Genomic DNA, 12688 nt, shown 5'->3' with positions numbered 1-12688 from the left:
GGGCCTTCGGTTTATTGGGCCCCGGATTCTGTTCCCGGCCGGGTCGGGGATTTTAGCCACGTTTGGCTTGGGCTTTTGAGATCATCATAACATAGGCTACATCTTCATCTACATACAACACATCACACTACCAACCACCACAGAAGCACACAATAGAGAACACATCCCTCCATATAGGGATAGCGTCAGGAAGGGCACCCGGCCGTAAACTTGGGCTAAATTCACATTAGTGCCGACCCCAGATAATTCGGAGAATAAGGTAAGGAGAAATCTTCTTTATCTCCTTCTTCCACCGTTTTTCCCACACCCTGGTGCGGTCGCAGTTGGGAACTGTGCCGCACATGTAGATTTGGTTCTTCTTTACGGCTGGATGTCCTTTCTGACGCCAATCCTATGTGAAGGGATGAAATGAAATGTCGTATGGCTTTTAGTGCCGGGATATCCCAGGACGGGTTCGGCTCGCCAGGTGCAGGTCTTTCTATTTGACACCCGTAGGTGACCTGCGCGTCGTGATGAGGATGAAATGATGATGAAGACAATACATACACCCAACCCCCGTGCCATTGGAATTAACCAATTAAGGTTAAAATCCCCGACCCGGCCGGGAATCGAACCCGGGAACGCTGACCGTTCAGCCAACGAGTCAGACTGTGAAGGGATGATTCGCTATTGTTGTTTCTGTGGTGATTGGAAGTGTGATGTGTTGTGAGTGAATGAAAATATATGTATTAAGACAAACACCTGGTCTCCGAATCAAAAGAATTAACCAGATGCAGTTAGAATCCCCGACCCGGGCACGAATCGAACCCGGGACCCTGTGAACCGAAGGTGTCAACTCTGACAGTTCAGCAAAGGAGCGAGATATTATTATTATTATTATTATTATTATTATTATTATTATTATTATTATTATTATTATTATTATTATTATTATTATTATTATTTGCTTTACGTCGCACCGACACAGACAGGCCTTATGGCGACGATGGGACAGGAAAGGCCCAGGAATGGGAAGGAAGTGACCGTGGCCTTAATTAAGGTACAGCCGCCTGGTGTGAAAATGGGAAACAACGGAAAAACATCTTCAGGGTTGTCGACAGTGGGGTTCGCACCCACTACCTCCCAGATGCGAGCTCCCAGGTGCCGGTAACATAATGGGCTGATCTGGCCTAAGCAAGGAGTCACCCTCTTGATTATGAAACTACAGGTACATATATGTACAAATATTTACAACAGAAATAACTAAAACATATACATTTATACAATAAATACAAACAACTTCAGACTTCTTATGTCCCCGTTTTGGGAATCTGTTCTTCAGTATTACTGGAACTGCGGCCTGGATCTTCATGCTGTTTGGCGTGAGTCAGAGGAAAAGTCGTTCCTAGGAACTTCCTCACAATTATTATTATTATTATTATTATTATTATTATTATTATTATTATTATTATTATTATTATTATTATTGTTATATAATTCGCTGGGGCCATCAAGGACCACGTTAAGTCTTGTTGCATTTGACACTGAACTTGGCCTTCTTTAGAGCCCAAATTAACCTCATTCTTTGTGAGTGGGCCTGCTTACGCTCCTCTGTCCAAGGGGCACCGTGTCTTCTCTTCGGTTGCTCGTCTCGGTTTAGCCCGTTCGTCAATATTTTCTTGCGGAAGAGATCTCTGTTAAAGGCGTCTTCAGCTGAGATATGTAGCATTTGCAGGTCTTCTTTGGTATTTCTAAACCAGGGAATTGTGATTTTGGGGTTTGAATCAAAAAAGTGAAAGATTTCTTTAGTTAACTTTCTTCTGTCCATTCTTTTCAGATGACCGTAAAATCGAGCCCTGCTTTTTCTGATTGTGTCGGTAATTTTCTCTATTTTGCTGTAGACTTCCTTGTTGGATCTCTTTTGATGGATTCCATTTCTGTAATTTGATCCCAAGATTCCTCTAACAATTTTGCGTTCACTTTTCTCCAGTTCTTCAAGGAGTCCTTTGTTGGCATTTAGAGACAGGGTTTCGGCTGGATATAGAACTACTGGCTTCAGAACTGTTTCATAGTGACGTATCTTGGTGTTTTGGGAAAGGCATTTTTTGTTGTAGATTGTGCGGGATGTTTGGTAGGCTATTTCCAGTTTGCGTACTTGCTCCTGAAGTGCTTCTTTGTCCAGTCCATTTTTCATGATGATCTCACCCAGGTATTTGAATTTGTCTACTCGGGTGATGTCCCCGTATTTTGAATGGAGTTTTGGTGGAGCCTCTTTGATGTTAGTCATTACTTCTGTTTTCTCAAACGATATCTGCAAACCAGTTTGTTCGGCAATTTCCTTTAAAATTTCAACTTGAGCTCTAGCGGTTTCTATGTCGGTTGAGAGAACAGCAATATCATCGGCAAATGCTGAGCAGTCTGTTGCGATCCCCTTGGATTTGGTTCCTATTCTCAATGGACTGTAGTTGGTTTCCTGTAATCTCACCCGCCAGGTTCTGATGATCTTTTCAAGAACACAGTTGAAGAGTATCGGGGATAGCCCATCACCTTGTCGGACTCCTGTTTTGATGTCAAAGGAATGCGAGAGACATCCGTGGAACTTCACCTTGGATTTTGTATCGGTCAGGGTGTCTCTAATTAATGCCAGCAGTTTCAAATCAACTCCAAATTCATTTAAGATGTTTAGCAGGGCTTCCCGGTCAATGGAGTCGTACGCTTTCTTAAAGTCCACAAAGACAGACACATACTGCTTGGACCTTAGTGTACAATATCTCATGATCGTTTTGAGATTTTGGATCTGTTCAGCTGTTGAGCGACCTTTTCTGAACCCTCCTTGGTATTCACCTATTTGATGTTCGACTTGTGCTTCCAAACGCTCCAGGATGGCAAGTGATAGAATTTTGTAAGTCACGGGTAGCAAAGATATTCCTCTGTAGTTGTTGATGTTCTTCATGCTGCCTTTTTTGTGTAATGGATGGATCAAAGCTATTTTCCAATCTTCGGGTAGGGTCTCCTTGTTCCAAATTTCTTCTATTTGCTTTTGCAAGATTTATTATTATTATTATTATTATTATTATTATTATTATTATTATTATTATTATTACGACCTACGGCCTCCCATACAATTAATCTACTCTCATGCACCTGTACTGCGCGTCATCTAGCCCCATCTCCCGGAACTTAGTGTTGCCGTGATAAATTTCATTCTCGGCGTTGGTACTCCCTTTTTCTGACTGTTAAATTGGCACTAACCGTATCCAATCGTGTGTCGGTCAGCGGACTATACAAGAGTGATTCGTTTCCTTAGTGAGTGATCACAAATATTATACCTACGGCCTTTTTCTAAAATCATTCTATCTTCCTTTGGAGTTAATTTTCCCTTTGGCCATTTTTGTAGTGTGAGTTTTGCTCTTGTATATTAGGGAGGAATTGCCAATATTGGGTTTATTTGTTGGAACTTGTTTCATGTTAGGTGTAACTGAATGTTTGGCACTAGAATTTCCTTTGCGGTACGTGAATGTATCAGGCTGGCTGGAATATCCATCGTGTAAAATGGGGCTCATAAGCCCAGTCTGTGCACACTACTCCACTTTATGGGATCTCTGTATTGCTCTGTGAGCATTATGTTTCACTTGTTATATAATTGGTTTTGAGACTGGTTCTCTATTTTGTTAATACGAAATACATGTATTCTTTTGTTGTTAACTTGGTTGTTGAAGTCACTTTATTCACTAATGTGGTTTATAGTCTATAGAAAACACCTCTCCATTAGAAAAAAAAGTGTGAAACGAATGTTACTTGTTGTTATTTACGTTTCGACCCACTAACTACTTTTACTATTTTCGGAGACGCCGAGGTGCCGGAATTTGGTCCCGCAGGAGTTCTTTTTACGTGCTAGTAAATCTACCGAAACGAGGCTGACGTATTTGAGCACCTTCAAATACCACCGGACTGATCTAGGATCGAACCTGCCAAGTTGGTGTCAGAAGGCCAGTGCCTAAAGCGCCTGAGCCACTCAGCCCGGCTAAATTGTGAAACTGAAGGTGATTTTGCATCTCTCCGGAATGTGGAGTGTTCCAATTCGAATTCCGCGGGTGGTTGCATTATCAGCTCTTTCAACTTAGAATCATGACTACTTTAAGAGAAGCGAACTTTTAAAAACATTTCTAAATTTCAAAAATTTAGCCCGTCTCTAGTATTGGCCAATAGAGAAAAACCGGTATTGTGCAGTATTTTCGTAGTCCTTGCCGAGCAGATGTATCCGCAGGCAGACATTTCAACTTCAAAATAAAATTAAAAATACAGTTTGATTTGACGTGGCCCTACGCCTCTGCATTCGGGAGACGGAGAGGGGCTAGTCCTCACCATCGGCTGTCCTGTGAATGGTTTTCTGTGGTTTTTCATTCTCATGCATCAAGGCGAATGCCGGGACAGTTCCTAGTATAGGGCACGGCCGCCAACCCCCTAACCTTCTCCGAACATCTCCCTGCCTGAGAGACGGTGTTACAGTCTAGGAGGCCCGACGTCCCCTTCAGGGACGGAATGAAAACCTTTTAGTAGTAGACACAATTGCCGGCAAGGTCAGGGATTTTTACCAGGATCTGAAGGCTGGTTCGAGGTCCACTTAGCCTACGTGATTACAGTTGAGGAGCTATCTGACGGTGAGATAGCGGCCCCGGTCTAGAAAGCCAAGAATAACGGCCGAGAGAATTCGTCGTGCTGACCACACCACACCTCATAATTTGCAGGTCTTCGGGCTGAGCAGAGGTCGCTTGGTAGGCCATGGCCCTTCGGGGCTGTTGCGCCATGGGTTTATTTACAAGTTGCTTTTTGTCGCACCGACACAGTAGGTCTTATGGCGACGATGGGACGGGAAAGACCTAGGAGTGGGAGGAAGCGGCCGTGGCCTTAATTAAGGTACAGCCCCAGCATGTGCCTGGTGTAGAAATGGGAAACCACGGAAATACATCTTCAGGGCTGCCGACAGTGGGGTTCGAACCCACTATCTCCCGAATACTAGATACTGGCCGCACATAAGCGACTGCAGCTATCGAGCTCTGTGTTTTTTTTTTTTTTTTTTTTTTAGTAGTCACTTTGAAAGTGGGCGGATGCAAAGTGGGTTTCGGCCTACAAGTGACCACGGCTGGTCACCAGACGAGAGCTCTGCACTCCGACCGTGCAACCGAGGAGAGGAGGGGTGACCACGGCTGTAGCATGGCTGTGCGAAAGACAGAGGCGGGCTGTTCCCACCGTTGGCTGTCCTGGGAATCGTTTTCCGTGGTTTGCCATTCCCCTGGACTAAGATGAATACCGAGACAGTTCCTATTATAGGCCACGCCCGCACCCGCCTCACCTCCTCCGTCAATTATATCACCGAGAGAAATCTCGCTGGCCTGAGAGACGATGTTACCGTCCGGGAGGCCCACTGTACCCCATCAGAGTACGTAGTAAGATCAGTATCTACGGTAATTAGTAAACGCTTCGTGAGTCTCTTTCTTATCTACGTATATACCTTAGCAGCTAATTACTGAATGTCGTACCCTTAGTGCCTGCCACAGATGTTATCATCGCGTTTTTACACCCATAGGGTAGGCCTATACAAAAAGCTGAAGTGTTCCCTATCAGCAAGTTCGAAATTTATATCTGAAAGTCCTAATACAATTGACTTCATTTCTGTTGCAAATAAGTTCCAGTTATTAATTCATTAGACATGTACGCCTTCTCCTTAGTTCCGTTCCCTGACACGAGGTCCACAATAATGACCCGAGGGATGTATTGTCATTTCCGACGTATCAGCAGCGCGTCGAACGTCCTTTGGAAGCAACCACGGCTTGAAGGCTTTTCGGCATGGATGTGACCAGTTTTTCTGTCACTTCCGGACCTATTTTTTGTCATTCGTCCATGAAGTATTGCTTTAGACCTTCTTTATTTGTAATACGCTGCTTGCTCAGTTTACATTTTAATTCCGCCCATAAATGCTCCATGTGGTTTAAGTCTGGGGATTGGAGTGGTGTCTGCAGCACATGAGGTGTATTGTAGAGTAGCTATTCCCCAACAACACGAGCAGTGTGCTTAGGGTCATTATCTTGCTGGAAGAAGTACCCACTATATGTCTTTTCACGAGAGTTTAATCCTGATGTAAACAAATAGGCGGTGCACGTTGCCTTTGCACGTGGACATAAACGTAGTTGATTGGAGAAGCAACCGTCGCACTCACTCGACTGAATGCGAGCTCGAAGGAAAGTAGTACGTGGCATTAATTTTATTTTAGTTTATTACATTTAGAGAGTTTGGAGGAGTACGAAATCAAATTAAAATATGGTTGTCATATATACCGGTATATGTATGCATAGAAATATATAAAATAGTGATTAAATAACGAGAAATGAAGACACAAGGCGTGGTGTAATACAGGAAGTCTCCTCGTAGTGAGGGGAAGTCCCAAGCTATACAGCGTAGATATAAGGTGTTCCATCTTGCAGCAGCAGTCAGTGTCGGTAATCATAGTGAGAGAAATGGACCAAGAGGTAGGACTGCCGCGTGTAGTGAAGCACAAAAGAGGAAAACCGCTCAGAAGTGACCATAGGCAGTGCATTGTGAACGTGTTCAATAAACTAAGTGAACAGAATCCAGGTTTAGTCGTTTATCAGAAGTTCAGATCTTCGCACTTTTATGGTATGCGATGCACAGCCCTGTACGTCCGAACACGAGACGTTGACGGGGTGGAGGTCGGTACTACACGCTCAGCGAATCACAACTCTTTCTTTGGTGGAGGCGTGGACATACCATGTTCACATCAGGATTAAACTCTCGTGAAAAGACATATATCAAGATCTAATTTTGCTGCGCTGGGTGTAATATTTTGCTTTAAAATATTCAAATACAGCATCTTATCGATCCGTTCGGGTACTATATGACATTTACCTACCCCAGCCACCGATATACACCGCCATACTTTAATGGAACCTTCTCCATATTTTACAGTTGGTTGCAGACTTTGATTTTGGAGCTCGGCGTGTTTTTTCCTATACCCGTCGCTTTCCAGAGCAATCAAATAAACAGAATTTGCTCTCCTCAGTAAACAATACGCGTTTCCAACACGCGAAGTGGACGAATACTTTTGCAACGTAACTTTTCTGCAAGCAGTGAGATTCTTTTTTGTTTTTTGTAAATACCAGTGCTTATTGCTGCTATTTTGCTTAACGTCGCACCGACACAGATATGTCTTATGGCGACGATGGGATAGGAAAGGTCTAGGAAGTGGAAGGAAGCGGCTGTGGCCTTAATTAAGTTACAGCCCCGGCATTTGCCTAGTGTGAAAATGGGAAACCACGGAAAACCATCTTCAGGGCTGCCGACAGTGGAGCTCGAACCTACTATCTCCCGATTACTGGATACTGGCCGCACTTAAGCGACTGCAGCTATCGAGCTCGGTACCATTGCTTAGAGTGCTATACATTATGTCCTCCGATGTTCAGATAGCAAGTAAAACATATAGAGTATTACTTGTTTATAATTAACTTGATGATATTGGTGCAATTGTCTATTGTAGCTGCGTTGCTGCATATTCTCTTCTACCACTAAAGTCATAACTGTTTAATGTTTTACCGTTAAACGCATCGAGATATAGGACAAACAACCAACAAGCATTTGTTCTGTCACTTATTTTTAGATGTTTGTACCCTCCATGGTCTTACGTTTCGAGCTATTAACTCTTTACATCACTGATTTCATTAAGATGTTATAGCGTAACAGTGCAAGCTACAGACCTGAAACTTGCGGCACTGTGTTCCCCTCGCAAGGATCTATTACTTGCGTTAATTTGGTACATCAGATACCTTCTATCCTGTACATAGTATCATAAAATACAAACGTCTATGTTATACATAGCTCCTGAGTCTCTTACAATTGCTCCAATAGTGGGAACAATTGTAACAGTGTGCACTGATGCAAACAAATGATTATGATGAATGCGTATTAAGTTGTTCAAAAACACCCTTTAATGTATTCCCAACTTCTCAGAGATTTTCTTCCAGTAACTTCAGCCGTGTTAAATGTAGATCGAGGGAAAGTTCAATATTAGTTACAATTGACCCCAGTCTCCCCTGCTCTTTTCGAAATTCCGACTGAGTCGTCAACTCATACGTAAAGCCACATACATGAGTTACTATTATCATGGACCTTAAGCAAATTATGAAATAATTGCTAATCTTCCAGTCGTGATTGTCGTCATAGTCAATGATCTTCGAGAATTTGAATTGTTGCTTTCAGATGGGGTAGTAAAATGAGAACGGCTCACCTGTCAAAACGTACAGTAGACCGCATCGTACCTCCAAAGTAATCAATCAGGACTGTTAAGACATTTATCCCACTGGACGATGAGACGGTCAATCCCATTCTTGAGAAAGCTGGCAGGCTGTCGACAGAACTACATCTTACGCAGTCATACACGTCGTCTTTCAATGCAAACCGATGTCCACAAGTATCTCTTTTAAGCTCCCCAAAGATGTAAAAGTCTCATCGTGAGGGATCTGGTCTGTGGAAGGCTTTTTTTAAAGGATTTTAAGGATTTTACCAGTCACATATCTAAAGCATATTCCTCACGGAGTTATTAATGTGGCGGTGGGTGTTTGTATTAAGAAAGGCCTTCGTGGACATCGGTTTGCGTCGAAAGACGACGTGTGGGACCGGGTGGAAACGTGGTTTTTGGCTTTTAGGCAGGGGACCATTTCCATTTGAATGACCCTACACTTCGAATTATTTTAGTATTCGTGTGCACCATTCAGGCAAACGTCTTGATGAAGCACCGATCATATCTCTTAGGATATAAGCCCCTTTTCACAGCCGAGAGAAAACTTCTATGTGTTTCCAAAGGTCAGTGAATTACACCTCTTTAAATAAATGTTACTTACAACTGCTGAAGTCCACGGCGCACTTCTGCACATCCAGTGGGTATAACACGAAATCCATGTCACACTTGATGATGACAGTGGCTCTGAAAATTAAAGATAATACAAATAATGACTGATTTGAGAATAATTCAGAATAACTTGTGTTGTAATATTAGCTAACAGATTAATTACGCTGTCCCATTTCACTGAGAAAGTAATAACATTAGTGACTAATAAATGCACATAAGTAATGAAGATGGTAATAAGCAGTTTCACTGGCAGTGAATAAAATACCACCGCCGTCGTTATAAGATTTGTCTGATAGGTTCCCGTGCGCTTGGTCGGCATTTAAGGCCACCTCCAGAATCACCCTCTGTTTCTCGTAGTTCCGTGGCCGAGATCGTTATTTTCTTAGGTATTTTTCTCCTCTATTGGCCTCGCATTACTCCCGTACCGTTTCACATGCACGTGTTCATTTCTAACAACCTTTTTTCTGTTCTTACGAATGTTCTCCTGCCATTATCCCCTTCTATTTATGCCTCAACCTTTCCCGTCACTTTCATGTCTTGTCTCCAGGCCATGAGAGGAGATATAATGTTTCCAGTGCACCGTATCTTCTGGTGTGGGCTGGACCAATTTGTTACTTCCATTAATCTGTCTCATCTTTAGCTTTTGCAGCATGAAAGTGACTGAGTTATGAGCAAGCTAGTAACATCATTCCTTATGTAGCTGGTGCCTGTGATGAACTGTGTGAAGGTGTCTTTCAAAGCGTATATTTGTGAGAAAATTTCCTATAACAGCGCCTTCTGTCTCGGTGAAGAAACAAATGGAAATTGCATAACTCCTCATGTTTCTACTATGATTCTGCATTAATGCCAAAACTATCTGTGACAGCTCTGGTGGGGGGGGGGGGGGACCGTTGGGGATCCAACCAGCCCTCTGTCTGATGATTCAACATAGGCTACATACTGTAAGGATCATCCTACCTGCATTCAGAAACGTCTCGTCATAAGCACGGTGAACCTGTTCATCTGCACCACCATTTGTCTGCTCCGTCGAATATTGTCCTCTTACTTATAGATCTGCTTTATCCATTACCACTGCCGGTCTACCATGTTCTAGAACTGTAATCCGACTTCTGAAGTCACACTCTACCTCATGCGTGGTGATCTGGAACTTCGTGTTGATGTGTGGCGATTGGGAATGACGTGTCATGCTCCTCCTCCTCCTCCTCCTGACCCGTATTTAACCTAATGCTCTGGTGTTCAAAACTGGTCGACGGATGCAGAATAGGTTTCGGCCTACAAAGCGACCGCGGCTGATCTGGGATCCGACAGCTCTGCGCTCCGACCAACCAACCGAGCAGAGAAGGGGTGGCTACCGTGGCTCTATGCCTCTGTGTTCGGGAAGCGGAGAGGAACAGGTCCTAACCGTCGGCTGTCCTGAGAATTGTTTTCCATGGTTTCCCATTCTCCTGTACTAAGGCGAATGCCGGAATAGTTCCTAGTACAGGCCACAGCCGCCAACCCCCTTACCTTTTTCGAGCATCTCCTTCACCGTAACAAATCTCCTGACCTTAGAGTGGGCGTCACCGTCTAGGAGGTCCGCCTCCCCTTCAGGGGGAAGAATGAAAACAATTTAAGAGGAGTATTCAGAACTGACCGAGTAGAGTAGGCGTCGGTTTAACCGCGGCTAGGTTTGGCTAGCATTGCAGCTCTACATTCGGGAGGCGGAGGGTCTGGTTCCCACCGCATAGTGTAAAATTTTCCCTATCTAACTGGTCAAAAAAAAATAATTTTTCTACTTTTTTACTTGCGCCGAGATATGTACTGACGTATATTATTGACTATAAAAGGAATGTCGGGATGCATGACTTACGTTTTCACCACCTATTTGTTCTAGATTGCATAAACAAACCCAAACTGCTTCGCTCGCTCGCTCGCTCTCATTTGTCAGCCGGAGTGAAGTTCAACTTGTTGACAGACCTGCAAGTGATTCTAAATGAGTGATCTTTGTATTGAGAAGGCATGGAAATAAATGATGATGATGCTTGTTGTTTAAAGGGGCCTAACATCTAGGTCATCAGGCCATGGAAATAAATAAAAAGGTATGTAGTTTTATATGACATGAAAATTAATGCTGTCGACAGAAGTTTCGCCCCTGTAAAGAAAATCACATTTTAAGATGTAGACTTAAGATTATTCTTTTCGTAACGCTAACTTCAAATAGTTATACAAATTATTACATTTGACCCTATTAAAACAATATATGACTCTATCCGTGAACTTCTAAAATTTTGAAAAATGCAGTAAGTTTTTGCGCTTATTTGCGCTAATAAGAGAAATCACTATCGGCAGCCCTGAAGATGGTTTTCCGTGGTTTCCCATTTTCACACCAGGCAAATGCTGGGGCTGTACCTTAATTAAGGCCACGGCCGCTTCCTTCCAACTCCTAGGCCTTTCCCATCCCATCGTCGCCATAAGACCTATCTGTGTCGGTGCGACGTAAAGCCCCTAGCAAAAAAAAAAAAAAAAAAAAAAAAAATAAGAGAAATCAATTTATTTCTGTGGCGCCGCATAGGCTCTCCGGGATGCATCATTTTCAAGTATGTTACCGGGGCAGCGTGGAGTCAAGAAAAGATTACGTTTTCAAATATATAGTACATCATTTGAGAATACAAGGTATTTCAGATCATTTGGAGCAGAAACTTATAAAGAAACAGTTCAGGTGTCTTCGAGGAAATGCCACAGGCATTATAACAGATTCTTCGAATGGAACTCTGAATATTTGGGTGGAAATTTAATTTTTCCGGAAGAAATACGCTACTTTGAGGTTACACTTTCAAGGGGAGTTGTGCCTGGGCCAAGCAGGGTTAGAAGAGGACGTCCTAGGAAAATGTTCAGTGAAAACAGTCTTTTTCTTTTGTTACCCCTTTTCCCACACCTGTGGGGTTGCGGGTGCGAACTGCGTCGAACATGTGGATTTGGGCCCGTTTTACGGCCGGATGCCCTTCCTGACGCCAACCTTATATGGAGGTATGTAATCACTATTGCGTGTTTCTGTGGTGGTTGCTGGTGTGATATGTTGTCTGAATATGATGAGGAGAGTCTTGGGACGGACACATACACCCAGTCCCCGAGCCAGAAGAATCAATCAGAAGTGATTAAAATCCCCGACCCGGCCTGGAATCAAACCCGGGACTCCCTGAACCGAAGGCTAATACGCTGGCCATGCAGCCAACGAGTCGGACGTTTAGTGGAAACAGTAATGGAAGTAAAAGAAGGAAGTGCAATCATTGTTTTAAAACACCAGTGCGGTTGAAATTTCGTTTCTGCACTGTGATTGCTTCTGTCGACCGATTATACAACTTTCTTGAATTTCATAATAAGGTGGATGAATACTGCAGTTTCAAATTTTGGCCTGAGACTGAACAAGTTTATTCTGATGTACAGTCAGTCTGGAATTGAGGAAAAATGCCAGTGTGTCTTCATTGCTATACTGGACTGCATTTGATGAAAAAATTGATTCCCTCAATTTCTTAATTTTTGTGGTTCTGGAGGTGCTGGCGAAAGCTCTTTAAATATTTAAAAATATCTCCTACTGCCCAAATGTACAGCCATGCGCGTTAACTAGTGATTTACGCTAGGACTGGGAGGCTGAACCTGCAGCTCGTAAACTAGATTCTGCAGTGGTTAGCGTGATTAGCTGCCACCCCCGGAGGCCCGGGTTCGATTCCCGGCTCTGCCACGAAATTTGAAAAGTGGTACAAGGGCTGGAACGGGGTCCACTCAGCCTCGGGAGGTGGGTTCGATTCCCAT

At 43.4% G+C, this 12688-nt stretch overlaps 1 protein-coding gene across 1 annotated transcript in view; it reads right to left on the bottom strand.

The window, feature by feature from the left end:
- LOC136863748 (glycine receptor subunit alpha-4-like) overlaps window positions 1-12688 on the bottom strand; it is a 185396-nt gene that overhangs the window by 34106 nt on the left and 138602 nt on the right. Inside the window, exon 4 of the mRNA XM_067140100.2 lies at window positions 8892-8974. Coding sequence (XP_066996201.2) covers window positions 8892-8974 — 83 coding nt within the window. The remainder of the gene's footprint in view (window positions 1-8891; window positions 8975-12688) is intronic.

Source organism: Anabrus simplex, chromosome 2 (genome assembly GCF_040414725.1).
Source record: "Anabrus simplex isolate iqAnaSimp1 chromosome 2, ASM4041472v1, whole genome shotgun sequence".
NCBI classification, from domain to species: Eukaryota; Metazoa; Arthropoda; class Insecta; order Orthoptera; family Tettigoniidae; genus Anabrus; species Anabrus simplex.
This window is presented reverse-complemented; position numbering and strand designations above follow the sequence as displayed.